At 36.1% G+C, this 21,461-nt stretch overlaps 1 protein-coding gene across 1 annotated transcript; it reads right to left on the bottom strand.

Moving 5' to 3' along the window:
* Positions 1-1,915: 1,915 nt before the first annotated feature.
* DEPDC1 (DEP domain containing 1) lies at positions 1,916-20,948 on the bottom strand. The gene is made up of 12 exons (XM_072751317.1): positions 20,865-20,948; positions 19,821-20,086; positions 16,045-16,201; positions 15,491-15,609; positions 14,953-15,083; positions 13,614-13,661; positions 10,604-10,744; positions 8,438-9,286; positions 7,821-7,993; positions 5,942-6,118; positions 4,401-4,586; positions 1,916-3,718 (listed from the first exon to the last, which is right to left on the bottom strand). Exons 1-12 carry the CDS (start codon positions 20,946-20,948, stop codon positions 3,578-3,580), a joined length of 2,472 nt encoding a protein of 823 aa, XP_072607418.1. The 3' UTR covers positions 1,916-3,577.
* Between the last annotated feature and the right edge of the window lie 513 nt (positions 20,949-21,461).

Genomic DNA, 21,461 nt, shown 5'->3' with positions numbered 1-21,461 from the left:
CCAAGCTGGGGGAGTCTATGAAATTTGGAGATTTGGAGCTCAGTCACAGGCTGGGTGAACACCGTTTGGATGGAAACCAGGGAGAGAAAGTGACGGACTACTTTTCTGTGAGGCTCAATGAAGAGTGGGGGTGTAAACTTTCAGCTCCAGGGCTGGAGAAGAGGGCACCACCATTTTCATCCCCCCCATTGGTGCTCAAAGTCTTCAGGGAGCAAAACACCACAGAGTAGAATCCAGAGCCACTTACACTGAGCCCTGCCCCTGGCCAGGGAGGCACATTTCTACACTGCAAGGGCACCTGAGAATCAGCACAAGCCCCACCTCCAGAATACTGGCAGGAACAAATGGCTAGCACCACGGTTACTGATCATGGAGAACTGCAAAACTTTAGCTCTTGGGGGCAATGGTATATAGCATTCATGTTTTTAAGATGATTCTTTAGTCTTCCAGTTTTATTTTTTCAGCTATTTTCTTTTTTCTTTCAATTCCTTTTTAATTTTTAAAATTTTTATTTATATATCTATATATACTTTACTTTTGGCTTCCTTTTTATTTTTTTAAGATTTTATTTATTCATGAAAGACACACAGAGAGAGAGAGGCAGAGACACAGGCAGCAGGAGAAGCAGGCTCCCCACAGGAAGCCTGATGCGCGACTCAATCCCGGGACTCCAGGATCACACCCTGAGCTGAAGGCAGATGCTTAACCATTGAGCCTCCTAGGCATCTCGGCTTCCTTTCATTGCATTTTATTTAATTTTATATTGTATATATATGTTTTTCTTTCCTATTTTGGGACCTAGATTCTTTTAACAAGCAGACCAAAATACACCCAGGGTCTAGTTTATTATTTTGTTCTGTCTTGTTTTTTGTTTTGACTTTTTCTTTTTTTTTGTTTTCCTCTTTTTTTTTTTTTTTTTCCTGTTGTTGTTATTGCCTTTTCTCTTTCTTCTGTTCTTTTTTGGACATAATAAGATGGAGGAATTCACCCCAAAAGAAAGAACAGGAGGTAGTAGTCACTGCCAGGGAATAAATCAATATGGACAGAAGTAAAATGTCTAAAGTAGAATTTAAAACAATGATTATAAAGATGCTAACTGGGCTTGGGAAAAAGCATAGAAGACACTAGAGAATCCCTTACTCTAGAAATAAAACAACTAAAATCTAATCAGGCAGAAATTAAAAATGCTGTTGCAGGATTTCCTTTTCCTTTGGTGCCTGCAGCTCTTGGTCACACTGCTTCGAAGAATGAAGAGGTAGACCAGTCAGAGTGGTGGGCCGCAAAAAAAGGCTTATTGAGTGACGGTAAAGTTTATCAAATAACAGAGTACAAAGCTCCCAAAGAGGGAGGGGACCTGAGAGAGTTGCCGTGGGAGTTTCTAAGTCTAGGGGTTTTCTGCACTTGCTGGCAGGCTGTTTTAAACTGATTAACCCCCATGAGCCAGGCATCCAATCGAGTTTTTGTCATCTAACTCTCACCTATCCTATTTAATTCTCACAACAACCCTAAAAGAGAGGTACTAGTATAATCTTTACCAATAGATAAGGAAAGTAGAATTCTGAGCAGTTAAGTAATTTGTCTGAGGTTACACAGTACAGCACAGTAAAATTCAAATCTGACTCCATAATTCATGTTATTAAACCGTTACATCAATTTTGTGATTTCAGTTGCATGCACGTTAGTGCAGATAAAAAGTTACTGTCTTTACATATTTATGTATTTAATATCAATAAATACAAAAAATTAAATTGTTATAAATTCCACAATTTTTACCTCGATATGCAACAGAATTCACATTACAAATCCTTACTCAAAAAAATATTTATTTATTTGTTTATTTATTTATTTTTATTTATTTATTTGAGAGACAGAGAGTGAGAAAGACAGCACAATGAGAGTAGGGGCAGAGGGAGAGGGAGAGGGAGTGTTTCAAGCAGGCCTCACACCCAGAGCAGAGCCCTATGTGGGGCTAGATCTCAAAACCTTGAGATCATGACCTGAGCTGAAACAAGAGTTAGACCTTAACAGACTGAACCGCCTAGGCGCCCCATTACACATCTTTAAATACGAAAAGTTTTATTATACAAACACCTTGAAAAAAGATCAAATTTGGTTCTTTAACTTTATAGCTAAGGGCAAAAGAATAGTCACCATTTTCTGTCTAGGTTTTTAATAAAAAAAATAGTAATTACAAACGAAACACCGTCATTTTATATAGCACATTACATTGAGAAATCAAGTTCTTGAATAGCAAGTGTCTATGACATTCCAGACACTATGTACATGTCTTTACACACAAGGAATGGATATTAAACAATCTTGGAGTAAAATATGGAAGAAAAACTGCTTCAAGTTGGTACTTGGTCAGCAAAGCAGAAATATGAATAATTTTGTGGTAAGATGATAAGCACTTAAAATTTGCATTTTCTTCCAATGAAATAAAGCCAGTGTGCCAGCAGCTTGGCATTTACTTAAATGCTTATAAAAATGTTTAGAGACTGATTCTAAGTTGGCTGAATATTGGACTTGCCCAGAAAGTTTGAAAAATACTGATCCCTATACACCATCTCTTAAAACTTGGATTTAATTGATACAAGGTAGGGCCTGAGCCTATAGTCTTAAAACTTTCCAGGAGATTCTAACATGCAACCGTTTGAAAACATTAGCTTAGAGAACTATTATTACATAACTGAGGAGATCAGTCTTCAGCTGTAGGCCTTTGCCTGACTTGATTTCAGGGTATATATTGTTATTTTAAGTATCTGGTAGGTACATCTCCCTTGATTAGAAAATAAATAAGGGAAGAGATTTTTGTGATTCATTCAACACTGTCTCTCCATATTGGAAAAATAAAAGGCACATAGTGATTGCTACATAAATATCTTTGAATGAATACACGATTGCCTTATACTTCTTTTACACCACAGTCTTCTAGTACATACATGAACATAAGGATGCAAAAGATATTTATTGAAAAACTGAATGACTGAAGCAGTTGAGATAAATGTTTAAAGCAAACTGAAGACTTACATGCACGTATCTTAAAAATACACACATACGTAAATAGATCAAAAGTAGAAAAATAATATACAAAAGAATGCAACATTTAGCATAGAGAATTCACTGAATTTTCCAATATTCTTCACATTCTTATACTTAGAAACAAAAGTACCCCTTAACAACTAGTACTTTAGCCAATATTCACAAGCACTGTGCAGATAAAGTTAATCTCTTTTAAAAACAGAATTACAGCTTAATCTTGATGAACATGCCAGTCTTTAAAATTCAAGTAAGTAAAATTTTGGCACATCCCACAACAACCTTTACAGGTGTTGTTTGTTTCTGGTTAAAGTGTCTGGTACCACTTTTGTTATTTGCTCTCAGTTGAGACGTATTAGTTTCTTAGCAGTCTTACATTGATAAAAAAATTACTTTGGTACCTCTTTATATATATATATATATATTTTATTTACAAAAACCTTATTAATAAATAGACTTCTTTCTTTTATAGAAGCTCGATTCTTAGATATGGCTTCATTTACCAAAGTTCCACAAGTATTACACCATGATTTTTAATTCAGTATCTTAGACTACGAAACTTTGTTTTTTTTAAAATTAGCATAGGTTGTTTGATTGTAGGTTTGTCAGCAAAAAGTACTGCTTCACTCTCCATGGTGGGAAATCTTTTCTGATATATCAAGGGATATTCCTTCTGAAACTTAAAAGTGAGGTAAGAAATTAGAGGGTCTTTTACATTTATTATCCTAGCTGAAATCCAGTGTCCAACATTTTAGAAGAATTCAGTGCCTTTCTCAAACATGTATTTCAGAAGTGAGCATCCTTTCAATTTATCCTGCCCTCCCTTTGCTTTCTCATATATGAAAGGTATAATGTAAGATTTCTTAGATCCAAGTTAGCATTAATGGTCTAGGATTCTCTTGGGATGTATTCTCCTCCTAAATTCCAGATCTTCCTTCCCATTGGTGACCTCTACGAAGGTCAGAATGATCTAGTATATTTCCTATTTGAGTATCTCAGATCTGGAATTAAACTTTCCAGAATCATGTTGCTACTGGATTTTGATGGAGATAAAAATTCTAAATGGTAAAAATGAGCCAGTAAAAAGCTATGTATTATAATCAAAATGTTATAATTGTTTTCCCAAACTAACCTAAACTATAATCATTAGAAGTTAAGAAAGAGTATCTGTTATTACTATTTTTATTATTCAGGATAAAGAGTAAAGACAGGCAGGTAGGATATACAGGTGGCCTATATATATAGTATCTAAAATCTAAAACATTAAAATGAGAAATTAGATTCTAAATGTTATTAAATAACAATCAGCAAGAGCATATTGAAAAATATTTACATGATTGAGAAATTATTCATTCCCTTACCTGTTTTAGTTTTTTCCTTTTTTCCTTTAGAGGCAAACTTTTGTTTTTAATAATATTCTCCAAAAGCTCTGTAATTGCAGCTTGTGAGGTAGACACTTTTTGTTCATCAAACTCCTGAGCACTAATTTGTCTACAGTATGAATACGTTGGCAAAGGAACAATCAGTCCATCTCCAGGATTCTTAATCTGTTGTGAACAAAATGATATAGTCCAAGTCTATTAATTCTGTTCATGTTCCTATTTGCTGAGGGTTCTTTTGATGAGATTTAGTATCGTTTTGCCACCAAACATTCAACACTTCAGGGAAACTGTATAATATACTACTGTATTATTCAGTAGAGTAACAGATAAATCCCAGAATCTGAAGACCCACAATCTACGAGCTTTGTAGCCTTCATTAAATTATTTTGCTTCTCTTAGTCTGTTTCCTCATCTGTAAAATGGGGATTACATGAGATAATGTATATATAGTGCTTAGCACAGAATAAATATTAAGTAAAGGCATCCGTCATCATTATGGCCATTAACCGCTCATTTCATTCTTTTAACTACAAAACAACAAAAATAGAGTGATGTTTTAATTCACTTTAAAACATTAATGTTCTGACACAGTATTAGTATTCCTTTACTGTTTTTGAGGTGTAGGAGCATGGGCAGATACTGTAACATCTGCTGACAACCGAAGGAAATTGTAAGGATTATTACGAGAAGCCACGGCAATGTTTGGATGGTACCAATGGGAAGAAACATGAATATATATGCCGGGAAGCCAAAGATTGAATATAATAGACATCTATTGTTTTTAGCTACTCAGCATTCTCCTTCTCTCCCTCTTGTAATAGTTCTTTCCCATTCCAGCTTCACTATCCTCACCGTTTTTCTTTTTTAAAGATTCTATGTTTTTGAGAGCTAGAGAGAGTATGAGCACGAGAGGAGAAGCAGAGGAGAGGGACAAGCAGGCTGCACACGGAGTATGGAGCCCGATGGGGGGCTTGATCTCACGACCCTGAGATCATGACCTGAGGTGAAATCAAGAGTCAGATACTTAACTGACTGAGCCACCCAGGTGCCCTGTCCTCACCTTTTTTGAAGAACAAGTTCCCTTCCAATCTATGTAGAGCCAGAGTATGGCGCTGTCCCCAACGCACTCACCCTCAATCATGTAAAGGATGTGTATTTAGCCTAGGTTGGGCCACTCAGAGTCCATGTGAAGAACTTTTCAAATTGGTAGGTGAAGGGGTAGTTCTTTTCTCCTTTAAATTAAAAATATAAGCCTGTGACTTAAAGGCTTTAATCAGCCACAAGCCCTGTATCATGTGGAAGAGCCATTTGTTAACTACAGGAGCACAATGGAAATAAGAGATGAAAAGACAGAAACAGCTTTATTGCTATTTGAGTCTCTAGATTCTGTCTATATTCCTGACTTTTAGAGGTTGTTTATGTGAGCTGATAAATTCTTCCTTTTTAATTAGGCTAGTTTGAGATGAATTTGCCACTTGTAACTGACTAATGCAGAGAATTTTAAGATTTACAATACATACATAGCCCTTTCTTAAGTAGTCAAGATGTTTATCCACTGCAGCCTGTAAGTAAGAGGGTACTTGAAGAATTTCCTGGTGATGATCCATTAAGAAAGAAACTAATCTTGTAGCAAGAAGCTCATCAAGATCCACTTCTTCGGCACAGCACAGCACACATCGAGAAAACGTGTGTATCATCTAGAAACATATTAAAAGACATGAATTTAAAAAAACCTAAGGCTTTATATAATAAATAAGAGTATCAGTAATTTTTGGCTATCTATCATGCTGAAGTACTGAGATAAAGGGATAAGCAGACTTCAGCTTAAAAATAAGGAGAATCTGTATTCTTTTTAAAGCACTTATAAAGTATTTCCTTAATAGACCTCCAAAGGATCATAAAAGACTTCGTTTTTTCTTTAATTTTGTCTAAAATTAAACATTTTCTCTTAGTGTCATATAGGTATGTCACTTAAAGAATGTTAAAGAACAATGACTTATTACATTAAATTAACCCATAAAACACAAGCCAGGAGAACACATAACACGTAAACATTAGTGGTTATGAGGTTGGTAGCATTTAGCTCTTGGAACTCTGGAAAACAGCTTTTAATCCTTACTCCATCAGTCTTTAAAGACAAGGCATATTTATTTTCCATCATAAAGAATCTTCAAATCCTGGGATAAATTTTGTATTTCAAAATTCATGTACTCCCATTCATACCCATATTACCCATGAAGTATGATATACACAAACACATACCTCATTCTAAAATAGTTATCAGAATTCTAAGTATTTTGTAGATAATAGACGAGGAACCCATGTATTGAACGGAAATATTTTTGGTTTTATTCCTACACATCAGACGTTTGTACCTCTCCCCTTCCAAGACTCAGTCCTCAGCTTTTTATTCTTCTTTCCTAGCTTTAGAGCTCATTTATTGTCAAAGCTCCAACTACCACCTTTCTCCAAACAATGCCTTCTGCCCTGGTCTTTCTTCATCAGGCTCACATTCCTAATAGTCTGTTGGATAAATTTCAGTTGATGTCGTATAAACTCAAACTCAAGAAGTATAAAACTGAAATTATCTCCTTACTAATCATGTCTCTTAAAATATATTCCCCTACAAACTCCTCTCTGCTTTTTAATGGTGTCACAATTACCCAAGAATAATTCTTCCTCTTTACATCAGGTCTATGGTCGTAAAAGAACCGGCCCTAATGAGAACAGAGCTCAGCTCCAGGTTCCTCGCTGCAGCAACACCATTTTAAGCTGCACCGAGGGAGTGGCAGCTCTTGAAAAGAGAGAGGGAGAAGGAGAGAGATAGAGAGATTATATACTATTTTAAGCTCATTTCCAATCAATATCTGTATAAAATGCTTCCACTCTCATCCTCTTATGGAGTCTGAGGCTGCTTCACAGTAGTTTGTCCCAATTTCTTGCCCACAGTGATGTGCTCCCCTAATTCATGTATTTCATCAAATACAACTTTCCCACTACCACAATATTCCTATTAATTCTCTCCTTCACAGAGTATGGTGCCCTTATGCTTTTTTAACTGTGCCTGTATCTCCTTTTCCTTCTCCACTGAACAGAATTGGCACAAAGCAGTGGAATATGGTCAGAGAGTCTGGGTCAATTATTATCAAGTGTTGGGAGTGAAGAGGCAAAGCCATCAGACAAGATAAAGATCAGGATATGAGAGGACAGCATAGTGGGCACAAAGGATTAATGCACCAACATTCTGCTAGTAGGAAACAGACTTTTAAGAGCCTATCTATCCTAAGAATCTAGGATTTTGAGACCACAGTATCACTCAGGTAGTACTTTTGGATGATTTTCTTTTCTTTTTTTAGTGTATGAACCAGGGCTTATTCTTTCCTTAAGAAATCAACTTACCAGTGATCTTGTACCCATTGCATCATGCAGTGGGGGCATATCAACATTTTGACTCATTCGGGAAATCATGCGCATTAAAAGTTGAAGCTTTCTACGATTTGGTGGGGGAAGTAACAAACAACATAACTGTAGTGCATCGATGGCAACCCTCTCTAAATGAGGTTGCAGCAAACCTAGAAGGCAAAATTACACCCCACCCCCGCAAGAAATCATCAATGACACCAGTCGCTTTCACACTGTGAGCATACACAATTACATAAAGAATAGTTATATAAATACTAAAATAATAATAATAATTAACTATTCCTAGAAATTTCCACATTCCTCAATAGCATGGTAAGATTCTCATTATTTTCTTCATGACCTATTTGAATATTAATTACTATCCTTTACCTACTACAAATGAAGTGACTCTGAAGTTAAAATGAAGTAAAAGAAAGTAAGTGCTTTAGGTAAGTAGAATAAATATTGGTTGTGCCATGACAGTCTTTTACAAGAAAAACTTTTCCTTTTGCAGGAAAAATATAAAGCAGTTTCAGAGAAGAAAAGACAGGCAAACAGAACAGTTAGTAAACACTAAACGTTAATATCACATGCATTGAAAGCATCAACCTTACTTTGTGTGCCAGTCAACACAGAAGCAGCTGGAGGTAAAGAATTTTCTGAAAGTTCTACTGTACTTTTGCAGAGTCTCTTATTGATTGTGGTACTAGACTCTCCGAGTTCACTTTCCATAGCTGTTTGCACACTTGTGCTGCCTTGTCCAAGATCTGGTTTCATGATAATTTCTGCCACTGGCATATTGATAGAACTATTCCTTTTTGTACTACTTCTTAAAAGTAAACTCTGAGATCTACAAAGTTGTTTTGACTTGCATTTCCCATTACATAACTCCTCTTGGTCTTCAACAGTCAAAGTAGAGGTTCTCTTAAAACCAACAGAGAGTGACTTCTGATTACTTTCCTCTGAATGAAGATTCCTTAGGGATTCCTGTTTGATCTTAGACTCTAAAAGCTGCTCATTATTTTGTCCTATATTCAGAACAGATTGATGGAAGGCACTGAAGATCTCTTTACTTGAACTCCCTGGTAAGTCTGTAATTCCTTCTAAAGAATAGCACCTTGGTTTGATGTTAGAGGACAGAGCATGCATACTACTTAAGCCTATTAAATTATGACAACTTCCTCCCACTATATCATTAGCACTGGCTCTTCTATCTTTAAAATTAACTAGCTGCATTTTCTTAGCACATTTTTCTTGAAATCCTTGATCACTTATCTGCAGTCTCTTAGTAGTATCTGATTCTTCTTTGTTTTTGTCTTTATGAAGTAGACTGAGAAGAAGACACTCAGTTGATTTGAAGGAATTCAAATTGTTTAAGCGAAGGATTTTTGAAGACTGTGGATCATCTTGGATTTTATGTATCCCACTGGGTCTATCTGAAACTGTGACGTAGCCACAAACAACTACCAGGAAATGAAACAAAAATTAAGATGCAACTGTGTGATGGTGAACAAAAATAAAACAATAGTAAAGTTAAAAAAAAATAAAGCATCACTATAGTATACTTTGTTAGTATAGTACAAATAGCAGTTGCTTAATTCAGAAGCCACTTAAATAGGACACATGCAACATTCAGTTACAAAGTGCAAGACTGGCTAGAGGTTTTCCAACTTGTGATATAAATAACTTTAAAATCTATTTCAACAATCTAAATTATGAGTTAAATACATTAAACAATAACTGGTTTCAGTCTATGTGTATTAGAAAGCTCTTAATCATAAGACAACTACAGTATAATAAAACTTACATATTTGGTCCTTGTCTCTAGTACTGCTCATAAGATGATTGGAATTTCCGGAGTGATAGGAGTTTCTTGTTATTTATAATGCACTTATTTGAATACACCTGAGTTTATACTAATGAGGTAACTTAGGGCTGGTCTTGCTTAGAAGGTTGGAACTTTCAGCCTACCTCAGACCTCCCTAGAGAGGGGAATGTGGGCTGAAGAATGAGCACAATCACCAATGATCAATGATCTAATCAATCATGCCTATGTAATTAAACCTCAATACAAACTCTGAAATAACAAGACTAAGGGAGCTTATGGGCTGGTAAACATATGGACATGGTTGGGGGGATGGCATTCCTGGAGACGGCATGGAAGCTCTGCACAGCCCTTACTCCCACATCTTGCCCTGTATACTCCTTCCATATGGCTGTTCCTGACTTGTATCCTTGATAAAAACTGGTCCTCCTCAAATAAACCAGTTTCCAGAGTTCTGTGATTTGTAATTAATTAGGAAGCCCAAGGAATGTTGTGGGAATTCCCAAACTGGTAGTTAGTTGGGCAGCAGTGTGTGTAACCCTGTGGACCTCATTTATACCTGGTACCTGAATGGATGGCAGCCCTGTGGAGCTGAGCCTTTCATGTGTAGAGTTTGCATTAACTCTGGGTGGTTATTATCAGGACTAGATGATTTTGTCACTAACTGGTGGGGTCTGGTCTAACTTTGATAGGTAGTCAGTGTCAGAAATGAAGTGAATTGTAGGACACATAAATGATATGGAGAACAAATATTGGATGACATATTTGAATTATTGGAAAACAACATAACAGGAACCAAAGTATTCCCAAAGTTTAAAATAATTCATAGCGTGAAAAAAAAAATTCATAGCATGCCACCTTCATATTTACCTACACTTTTAGATCTTTTAAATTATGGGAGACTTGAAAATGTTAATAAAACAAATTTAAATAATAAGTAAAAATACATACATACCCAAAATGCTTACAAATAATTCATAATATTCAAAGGTAAGCAGAGGTTCAGGGAGATCTAGAAAATAATCTGCTATTGTTCTGAATACATCTCGTTCAAATCCAGCATAAGTTGGATTATTCAGATCATTACTTCTTGGCCCTAAGAAATAGGAAGCAAAAAACAATAGGTAAAATATATTTTATTTTAAATAAAATTTCATTTTGTCATTTATTTATTTATTTATTTATTTATTTATTTATTTATTTATTTTAATTTTATTTATTTATTCACGAAAGACACACAGAGAGAGGCAGAGACACAGGCAGAGGGAGAAGCAGGCTCCGTGCAGGGAGCCCAAGGCGGGACTCGATCCCAGGACTCCGGGGTCATGACCAGAGCCAAAGGCAGAAAGATGCTCAACCACTAAGCCACGCAGACACCCCTATTTTAAATAAAAATTTAAATATACTTATAAAAAGTACAAAACCTTTAACCCAGGAAGGAGCAAAGTTTAACAAATTCTGTCACAATTCAAAACTTAAGAGTTGTGTATATCTCATTCTTTCTCACTATGTTTTCATTAGAAATCACTGCAAGCAACTACTAGCATTTTGTTTTAATATTTATAGACCTGAAAACTGTATATAAGGCAAAATTTGAAATATATTTTAAAGCATTAAGGTTATTTAATAAGATTTTATTTTAATTCATTTTATAAAACAAAGAATATTTAGATAATACAAATAATTCTTCCAAATTATCTTTTGTAAATTTACATTTTCATGAACAAATTTTGCCTGACACAAAGCATCCATTGATTTAAATAATGTCTTTACATTCCCATTTCATTAGCTTAGTGTTCTTGAAAGAATCACGCCTGCTAGTTAGTGTTGTACGGAGGAGTAAGATCTGACCTCATGTTACAGATGAGAAAACTGAAGCTCAGAGTAACTTGCCTAAGATGAAAGAGGCATCGGTGGCAAAGCTTGAGCCAGAACTCAAGAGCAGTGTAAAGTGACAGCAAGACCCAGGGCCCTGAGGTCTATTAATAATAGAAGTTCCCCCGTACGGACCAGAATTTATAGAGGTGAAGCTAAGAATTACTGATTTAGAAACGTTAGCTTCTGGCTCACTAATTTAGTAGTTTCCAAAAGCTGATCTGGGAATCTTCACTGTAAGAATCTTCTGAGCTGTGTTCGATCAACTGAATGAAACTGCCTAAGGAATCAGTCTCTGGCTGGCTTCCCTCGTTACTGTGAAACACACTCAGCTTTGAGAGTCACTATTCTATCTTTCAAGTTAAAATCTTTCCCTTTCCAAACCCAAATAATCTCTCAAGTTCTCTGTCTTCCAATTTTTTTTTTTTTTTAAGATTTTGTTTATTTATCCATCGGAGATACAGAGAGAGGCAGAGACACAGGCAGAGGGAGAAGCAGGAGCCCAACGCGGGACCCGATCCCAGGACCCCGGGGTCACGCCCTGTGCCGAAGGCAGACACTCAACCGTGGAGCCCCCCAGGCGTCCCTATCTTCAAATTTCTGTATCACCAGACAAATGTTACACACACTGGAAAAGGATTAAAGAAAGCAAATCTTACACATTTAATAGCTTAAAGGCTGATAGGGATTTTGTGTAGAGCAAAATAAACATCTTTTTAAAGAGGATAAGAAAAATTATTAATATGTAGAATAAAAAAATTTGATAATCAGTACAAAGTTTTCTAAGACCAAACACTTTTACTAGAATTAAAAATACAGTTTATAGTTAGAGGATCTAGGTTTGAATCCATAACTCTTTATAGATCAGACTTTCAAAAACCTTACTTTCTCTTCTAGAAAAAAAACTGGGGAGAATATATTAATCACTGATTCCCGTATGTTACAGGATTACCATAGGGGATTAAATAATAACCGAGTCTAAATACTACCTCTGGCTAGATACGTTGTTAAACTGGAATCTAGTATTGTATCTTTGGTATCATTTAGGTTTAACATGGACTCTTAAGAAAGGGAAGGAAAAAAAAAAGAAATCCCTCAACACGGGATGTCAGAGAAATCCCTGAAAGTGTGAATATCTGAGTGGCAAACCATGAGCCAAGGTAGGAGACCTTACAGTTAAAATCTTAACCTCAATTTGATAAATAAAATCTTTCTTTCACTTACATTATTTACTGTATTGCTACTAATTCTGTTATTTTGTCATATTGACACCCAGTGGACAACAAGGGAATATATACCCATCTTGAACATTATTATTAAAACACTCATTTCATAAGAACTGGAAAAATCCTTTTGTAACAAAACTATCAACACATAAATTTAACTTTTGATGATTTAGAAGCACATATTTCTGCATAATTTTAAAATAGATTTTAAAGCAATTAGTGTTTGGTACTTGAACTAGGGTCTCAAAAATCAATTATCACTGATCATTATGGAAAAAGCTTGATGAACAAAATGCTAAAAAAAAAAAAAAAGATCTGCTGATTAGTGACAGATCATTTTATCCCCCATAAACATAAAAGTCCCATTAATAGGCCTTACGGAGTTACAAGCATGTCATGAAGCACTTCAGTGCGGAAGCCTCGTATGACGGCAACGGGGCTGAGGCGGCTTGCACGCGACTTTAGTTCTGGTGGAACCTTTCCGGCTTCTAAGAGCTACGTTACCTACAAGCTGCTTCTTGAACTCTATTGGCCTCACTAAGGCAACAGATGTGGGTTACATCTACAAGTTCGTTAAGATCCACTAGCCTGTGATTTTATGATTTATGAAAACTGAGCCATAAATGATGGGCTTGAGTTATAAAACCACCATCTGCAGAGAAAAAGCGAAGGACTCTACAGCATATTCCACACGCACAGAAATACAATCAGTTCCACTAGACTGTCCTTTAAACATCAAGAGAAATTGGCAAACTCTAAGTTTATCAGGACCTCTATAAATTATTTTTAAAATTCCTTTACTTATTAAATATGATGAATAGAGAACATATACATATACATACATATTTTGCTTGTTTAACTTACAATTTGCCAGGCACTTCATGGCAGATAACACCCAGTGAGGAAGGTCATCTATACAAAAAAAAATTATATTGTTTAGTAAATCATACTATTTTTGATAGTATATTAAAACTTTACACTAATTATACCCACAAACATATATACACACGCATGTATATATATATGCATGTTACCAGGATTAAAAATCTGAGTATTAGGGTGCTTCCACAGTGACGCTTACTTGTTAAATCTTCCATTAGCCACTACCTGAAACATGCTGCACAAAATCTAGCAGTTCTTTGATGCCAACATAAAAGCCATACTTTACTTGAAAAGTTTACAGTTATAAAGAACAGAAAGTTTGAATAAGAGAATATACTGTTAAGTTTGTGATTTCAGGTAATGAAAGAAGGAACTGGACCAGAGCCAGACGCATATGCAACATAATTCTTAAGTTTTTGCTTTTTGCTGTTGCCAACAGGAAAAAACTCAAGTAATGCATGGCAGTTAATTCTACAGGCAGCAACTGAATATAAAAAAATGAGGCAACACTTTGAGATTTACTGACACATTTCTTGAAATGCTAAGTTTTGTAGCACATCTGGCTTGAATTATATTCCTCATTTTTCCATCTTATACCTAAAATTAATACATTATAAAAGTATATGTAATAAAGTCAGTAATCTTTAAAACATCAGCTTTGAGACTTTGGGCTTATTTTATTGTGTGTTAACTCAGTTTTGCATGTATGTCCTGACCCACGTAAATTTATAGGTAACTACTCATGTAAGCTCCAGGAAGGCATGACCATTTCTCTCTTATCACTACATCTTTAGCATAATGCCTGATACACTGGGGGTCCTCACTAAAATGTAGTTAATAATTTTTATATGCATACCTTGTGGACGTCTAGTCCTGCCATCCAAAAATTTATGCATAAATACCACTCAGTAGCTAAAATAATGGTATGAATAATATTCACTTAAAATGATTACTAAAGGGGCACCGGTGGCTCAGTCAGTTAAATGTCTGCCTTCTGCTTGGGTCATGATCCCAGGGTCCTGGGATCGAGCCCCACTCTGGGCTCCTGCTTGATGGGGAGCCTGCTTCTCCCTCTCCCTCTGCCCTTCCTTCTGTTTGTGCTGCTCCCCCTGCTTGTGTGCTGTCAAGTAAATACATTAAATCTTTAAAAAATAAATAAGATGAGTACTAAAGCATCTATGATAAAACAACAATCTCCCCTCGATGGTCTCTCAGTTAAAGTATTGTGCTTTCTATATTTTTAGTCTCTCTGCCCCCCTCCTAGAGCTGCAATCTATGTTGGCAAGTTTAAAAGATTCCAACTTCTGTCATTGATACCAACCTGATTTGTCTTGCAGTATAACTATTCCATGTTTGCTTGTATTGGTCATGTTGTACATTACGTACTGAGGAACTACTTGCTTTGGGTTTACGACTTCTTCCAGGGATGGCACGCCTAAAATGGTCTGCAGGCTAAACAGAAGAAACAATATAAACTTCTTTTTCTCCATAAAATCAAGTGGAATAGGATATAAATATGAAAGAGTAAGAATGGCAAACAAAGCCATTAGAATATTTCTCTTAAACCAAACTTACAAGGTTTATATTTAGTATCCATTTTCAAATATTTTTATCTTAGTAACCTTGAAAGGATTCCAATATAAGACCCCAAACTATAGCTATAGCTTTGATTCAAAGAAAAAATAAACCACACTGAAAACATTCTACTTCTATTATACTAGAACTATAGCAAGAATATTTATTAAGAAACACATCTGGGTTACATTCTAAGCCTTTTTGCATTTGTATATCTTGATAAAAATGTCAAATTAACATACTAAACACCTCTGGAACTTTGTTAGGGCTTAGTTTTAGCTTACTAGCTCAGAATAACAGATCTCCAAACTTCTTCAACATCTTCCCGGCTTATTTCTCTATTATCAACTGAGTTTTCTTGATCTTCATGGATTATTTCATGGTTCATTTTCTCTATATTTTCCTGGAAAAAAATTACTTTGGTTTAATATGTTATGCTCGAATTAAGGAAATCCTGAGCTGGTGTAATTCCTAGTATTTCGTAATTCTATTGGTAAACAGTCTACTGTGAGGCTATAAGCAGGTGTCAGCTGGAGAAATAATGTTAACATACGGTAATAGAGCTCTCACTCATAGCTGCCCCTACTACCTTCAAATCAATTAAAAAAAAAGTCTTAAATTATACAAATACTATTTCAACTATGTTTCACTACCATTTTTATTATTATTCCTATGGGTTCTATTGTTGTACGATAAAATTATACACATATTTTTGGAAAATAATGTAGGTTAAGAGACTTCAGTATTGGCTTCAAAGATTTATATACTTTTAATGATTTTATAATTAAGTACATGGTAATTATATTTAAATTAGTAATTAGTAAAATGGATATTTTACCTGAGAGAAATGTAATCCAAGTTTTTTAGGAGTTCTACGAGATAAATTTCGTAATTTAAAAATGCTATCTTTATCTTTGGAAAAGTTTTCTATGCTGTTTTTTCTCAATTCTGGATGCCTTCGTGGAAGACTTTTAAGCGGAGAATTTGCAGGAAATCTGGTGTGAGAATAATATACACTTAACATGAGATCAGAAACAGATTTTTAATGCCTGTTTATCTAAAGAAAAAAAAAATACATCACAAAAAGAACTGAATTTATTTATATTCTCAAGGAATAAAGATTCTACATAAATCGATTTTCCCAGTAAACCTTTAAAAAATATTGTTTCCTACTTACCTTATTATACTGTACATACATATTTTAACTTTTATATCTGAATAATTCAGAGTTACTTGGATCAATTCTGTTGAAGAATAGTTACATTTTCTAGATTTCTTTGATAAGCTATTTAATTTATAAATATTTTCTGGGTTTTGTTGCTTGTTCTGATTTCCAGACCTTGTCTCTGTTACTCTTTTTGATTATAATGCTTTTACCCCTGCTCCAGTATAATAAAATATTTCAGATACAAAAAAGTACAGAAAATATAAACATCCACGTATGTAATCATCAATCGAGCAATTGTTAACATTTTACTAAAGACTTCATTATTATTTTTTGAAAAAGCAAAGAATTTTTTTGCTTTTTCTATTTTTCTTTCTTTTTTAGGGAAGCCATTAACTTACAGTTAGTATATTTCCTTCTTGCTCATGTTTTTATACTTTTAATATACATAATATAGGGTTTGGTGTATTGTATCTTACACATTAAAAATATGCAAAAGTTTTTAGTGATCTCAGAAATTCTTTCTATTCCACAGTCCTAAAAATCTTTTTTTATATTCCTTCATAAGAGTTTCATTTTCATATTTAGGTATTTATTTATTTTTAAAGATATTATTTATTCATGAGAGAGACAGAAAGAGGCAGAGACACAGGCATAGGGAAAAGCAGGCTCCCTGCAAAGAGCCTGATGTGGGACTTGATCCTGGGACCCCGGATCACGACCCGAGCCAAAGGCAGATGCTCAACCACTGAGCCACCCAGGTGCCCTTCATATTTAGGTGTTAATCCATGTATAACTTATACCAATTTCCCATATACAGTTGATCCTTGAACATGGGTTTGAGCAGTGCAGCTCATTTATACACAATTAAAAAAAAAATACAGTATAGTAGGGCCGCCTGGGTGGCTCAGTCAGCTAAGCATCTGCCTCCGGCTGAGGTAACGATCCCAGGGGCTGGGATTGAGCCCCACATTGGGCTTCCTGCTCTGTGTAGAGCCTGCTTCTCCCTCCGCCTGCTGTTCCCCATTTGTGCTCTCTCTCAGGTGAAGGTTCTCTTTTGCTTAGGTGATGAGTGACAATACAAAGGCTGCATTGGAGAATTGCTTGTATAGATCTCACAGGCTTGTTTTGAGAATTATTATATATAAACATGCCTGAAACAGTGGTTGGCACAAAGTACAAGGTGTTAACTATATCTATGTAGAGCTCAGAAAACAATAATCCTTACTTGTAGAAACTCATTGTCAAATAAATTAATAAAATCTTTTAAAAAAGTATATAGTACAGTATGATAGAAGTGTTCTCTTCCTTAGGATTTTAATGACATTTTCTTTTTTCTAGCTTCCTTTACTGTAAGAATACAATTCATAATACATATAACATACAAAATGGGGCAGCCCAGGTGGCTCAGCAGTTTAGCGCTGCCTTCAGCCCAGGGCATGATCCTGGAGGCCCGGGATGAGTCCCGCATCGGGCTCCCTGCGTGGAGCCTGCTTCTCCCTCTGCCTGTGTCTCTGCCTCTCTCTCTCTCTGTGTCTCTCATGAATAAATAAACTCTTAAAAAAAATACAAAATGTGTGCTGGTTATGTATGTTATTAATAAGGCTTCTGGTCAGCAGTAGGCTATTAGTAAAGTTTTGGGGGAGTCAAAAGTTATATGTAGATTTTCAACCATGCAAGGAGTCAGTACCTGTAACCCCTGCATTATTCAAGGATCAACTGTATGTATGGGTTTGTTTTATTAGTACTTAATTGCTTTAAGCCCAGATATCAAATAGGGCAATTCTCCCCTCCTCACCTCAAAATAGCCTTGAACTTTTATATTACTAAATAAACTTCAGAATCTGCTTGTCAAACTCTATAAAAAAAAAAAAATTAAATGGAATTTTGAATGAAAATGCACTGAATTTACATGTCAGTCTGGGGAAAAATGACTTTTGATTCATCAACAGGCTATCTTCCTCCACTTACTACCTTCAATATAATTTTATACTTTTGTCCAGTAAGGCCTTACACATTTTTGGTAAAGTTTATTTCTAAGTACTATATAATTTTGTTATCAATGTAAAACACTAGAGGCAGAGAGACTAGTTGAAGAATTACGGAGAATTCCAGGTATGAGAGAAAAATGGTCTAACAAAAAGAACCATCAGAGTGGATGGACAGATAGAGAACTACTGAAGCAGTACAACAGACATGGTTTGTTAATTAAATATCATTTAAAGGGGAGAAGAAAAGAATCAAAGCAGCTCTAGGGGAGACAGTGCCATTCACTTAGGTGTGGATATAAGAAGACAAATTTAGGTTAAGAGATGACACTGACTTTTCTGTTATATCTGAAATGCCTAATGGGCAAAAAAATGGGTCTAAAGCCCAGGAGATATATTTGGGTTGGAAGTTTGAAAGTTATAAGGAGAGTAGGGGAAGACATGGCAAGAGATTGCCCAGGGAGAGAGGTGAAGCAAAGGTAAGCCTGGGACCCTGAGAACCAGTAACAGCCAACTGATGACTAACAGCAAAGGCGCTCACAGAGGCCACTGAGCAGCAGCTGAGAGGACGGATTTGCAGAGAGTTACACAAAATGAACTGTCCATATGCTTGTTATTGCAGCTTAGTTGTCCAGCGTAAATCATCTTTGATACATAGGCAAGAATCAGCTTCCAAGACATTTCACTTGAACAGGACTAATTTTGCAGAGAAAAAAATGCAGGGGTCTAAGAATCCAAGGACCTTGTGACCTGTGTCCTGTGTGCGTGAGAGAAAAAGCAAGTGTGCTGGCCTGAGGGAGTCAAGAGGCTCCACGGGGAGAGGCACAGTAGCAAGGACAGGGGAGTAACCTGACAAAGGCCTGAGTGTTTCAAGGTGGAGGAACCTATGTCAGAGCCATCTAACAGGATTCAATGAAGCCTGGTTTCAGGGCTTCATCTCAGAGCTCCCAGAAGGAGCTAATACCTACCCTGTTCAACTATCCAGGGATTGACTAAGAAAACATGTGAATCATAAAGCAGGGCTTCCGATACATGTAAGTCCTTAATAAAAATTTGCTACTATTCATTTTACCACATGTATTCTTAGATTATATAAGGTTGTATGTTACTTGAATACAAGGGCCTGTGAAAACTTGTCTTATGGTTCTTAAATCTATGAAACTAAAGGTTAATAACAATTTGTTCTTGAAATGTTATAGACTTCAGAATATGTAGAAGTGATAATATCTCATTCTTTTTTGTCCCAATGGTTATTTTATTAACATATAACACTTAAAAGTCTTAATTGTGCAGCAATTAACTTTAACTTCTAAGTGCTTTTAATTGCACTAAGAGCAGTAAGTTTTATAAAGAAGACATTATTTCTTCCGAAGAAACTGCAATTTTGGGAAAAGTATTATGGAAGTGGAGTTAAATTTTATCAAATAATTCAGTTTTGCAAATTATTTATCTGTTCAGTACCTGAATAGCTGACTGTTGTCATCAAGATTTTCTGATCCCCATCTGCCTTTGATATCTTCAATTACATGATTCTTAAGGAATTTTCTCAACAGTTGGAGAGTCTGTTGCCTTGTAACTTCAGGACCAAAATTGTTATTATTTCTTAATAGGTCATAAAGCCAATCCACTGCTTCTTCTGCTGTAAAACAATTGCCATATTTTTTAAAGTGTTGCCTGTGTTTTCGTAGAGGCATTCCTGCTCGGAAAGATGTGGTAATTTCATTCCACTGCAGAAAGAAAATATATAGATTTTAAAATTAACAAAGAATATCTTACCGACCTGAAACAAATCAAAGAAAATTATTTTATTTCATCTGATTACATCATAAAAATTCATGAGAAATCATCCTATTTACTACAGAAAATTTTGTATTTTGTATTGATTTTTCTTTATTAATTTTAGTATTGTACTAGTGTTTCTTTGTAATAGTTTTTGACTAAAAAGCACTTCATGGGCTAGTTGGCTTATTTAGGAAACCGGCAAATAATGAAGGACCGCAATGACCTGCCTCTTAGTCTTCAACAGAGAAGACATTCTTTTTTCCTTTTTAAACCTCAACTAATATGAGTAAAATGCTAGTTGCATTTGTGTCAGACACTGCTTTACATTCATTAGTTCACTTTCATTCTCACCATCCTACGAATAGGTACTAATAAGGAAATATATAAGGAAAATGAAGCACAGAGAGATTTAATCATCGGACCAAGGTCACACAGCTGAGTGACAAATCCAGGCATTCAAACCCAGGCTCCACTGACTCTACAGCCTGTGTTCACAACAACCATGCTGGACAAAAAAAATCCATGGCAGGCATTAGTTTTACTGATAAATTACCTTTAGTGTTGAAATACTTGTGTATTTACTACAGTATTTCTTATGTGAAGATTCCAATAGTGAACATAGAACACGCGGGTAAATTAAGTCAGTTTTAAGTCCTTTGCATATTGAATCACACTGTGATGTACCTACATTTGAAAAAAAGACACTCCTGTTTTTCAAATTGCCCTCAAGTAACTCAAACTTCCAGGTTTGCGGCAGCGATAATCCTGGAGCACCAAGGTGGTGGTGGGGGGGTAAGATGATCGCATCGCTCTAGTGGAGAAATCCTATCTTAGAGGTCAAGACCTCTGGCCTCTAATCCCAACTATGCCCCTACTAGCTATGTCATCACTCATCTGAACTGTGCGGCCCCCACGCCCGCAGCACAAAATTTAAGAGTCGCAAACACAGAATTCCTTCCTTCCCACCTCCTCGAGCTACATTTACTTCGCCCAGAAACCTACGGAGCCGTGGCTCAGCCAGGGACCCACAGACGACGAGGCCCTTGCACACGGCGTCCTCCCGGGATGTCCTCTCCGGGGCGCGGGCGTCCCGAGCCCCACGTTACCAAGGTGGAAACTGAGGCTCAGGGAAGTGAAGTCGCCCTCTAGGGCCCCCACCCAGTGGCACTGTGCCCTCTTGGACTGAAAATGTCGATGCACAAAGACCTGGCCGAGGAGTACAAGAGTGCTGCCCGCCAGCCCTGGCCCGCAGACCCGACCCTGGTTCCCGCGGGGTGGAGCCCGACTGTGCTTCTGGGCCTAGTTTTAAAAGGTGCGGCC

This window comes from Vulpes vulpes, chromosome 3 (assembly GCF_048418805.1).
Source record: "Vulpes vulpes isolate BD-2025 chromosome 3, VulVul3, whole genome shotgun sequence".
Lineage (NCBI taxonomy): Eukaryota > Metazoa > Chordata > Mammalia > Carnivora > Canidae > Vulpes > Vulpes vulpes.
The sequence above is the reverse complement of the archived record's forward strand: the minus strand, read 5'-3'. Positions and strand labels throughout refer to the sequence as shown.

Bases quoted from the DNA above. Each gene is read 5' to 3' on its own strand.
- DEPDC1 (XM_072751317.1), bottom strand. From the start codon at position 20,948: ATGCGATCATCTTACCCCCCCACCACCACCTTGGTGCTCCAGGATTAT. The intron at 15,084-15,490 runs GTAAGCTAAAAC...TCTTCTGTTTAG, and splicing joins AGATCTGTTATTCTGAGCTA to CCTGCAGACCATTTTAGGCG. The intron at 10,745-13,613 runs GTAAGTTAAACA...CCTATTTCTTAG, and splicing joins CATGAAGTGCCTGGCAAATT to GGCCAAGAAGTAATGATCTG.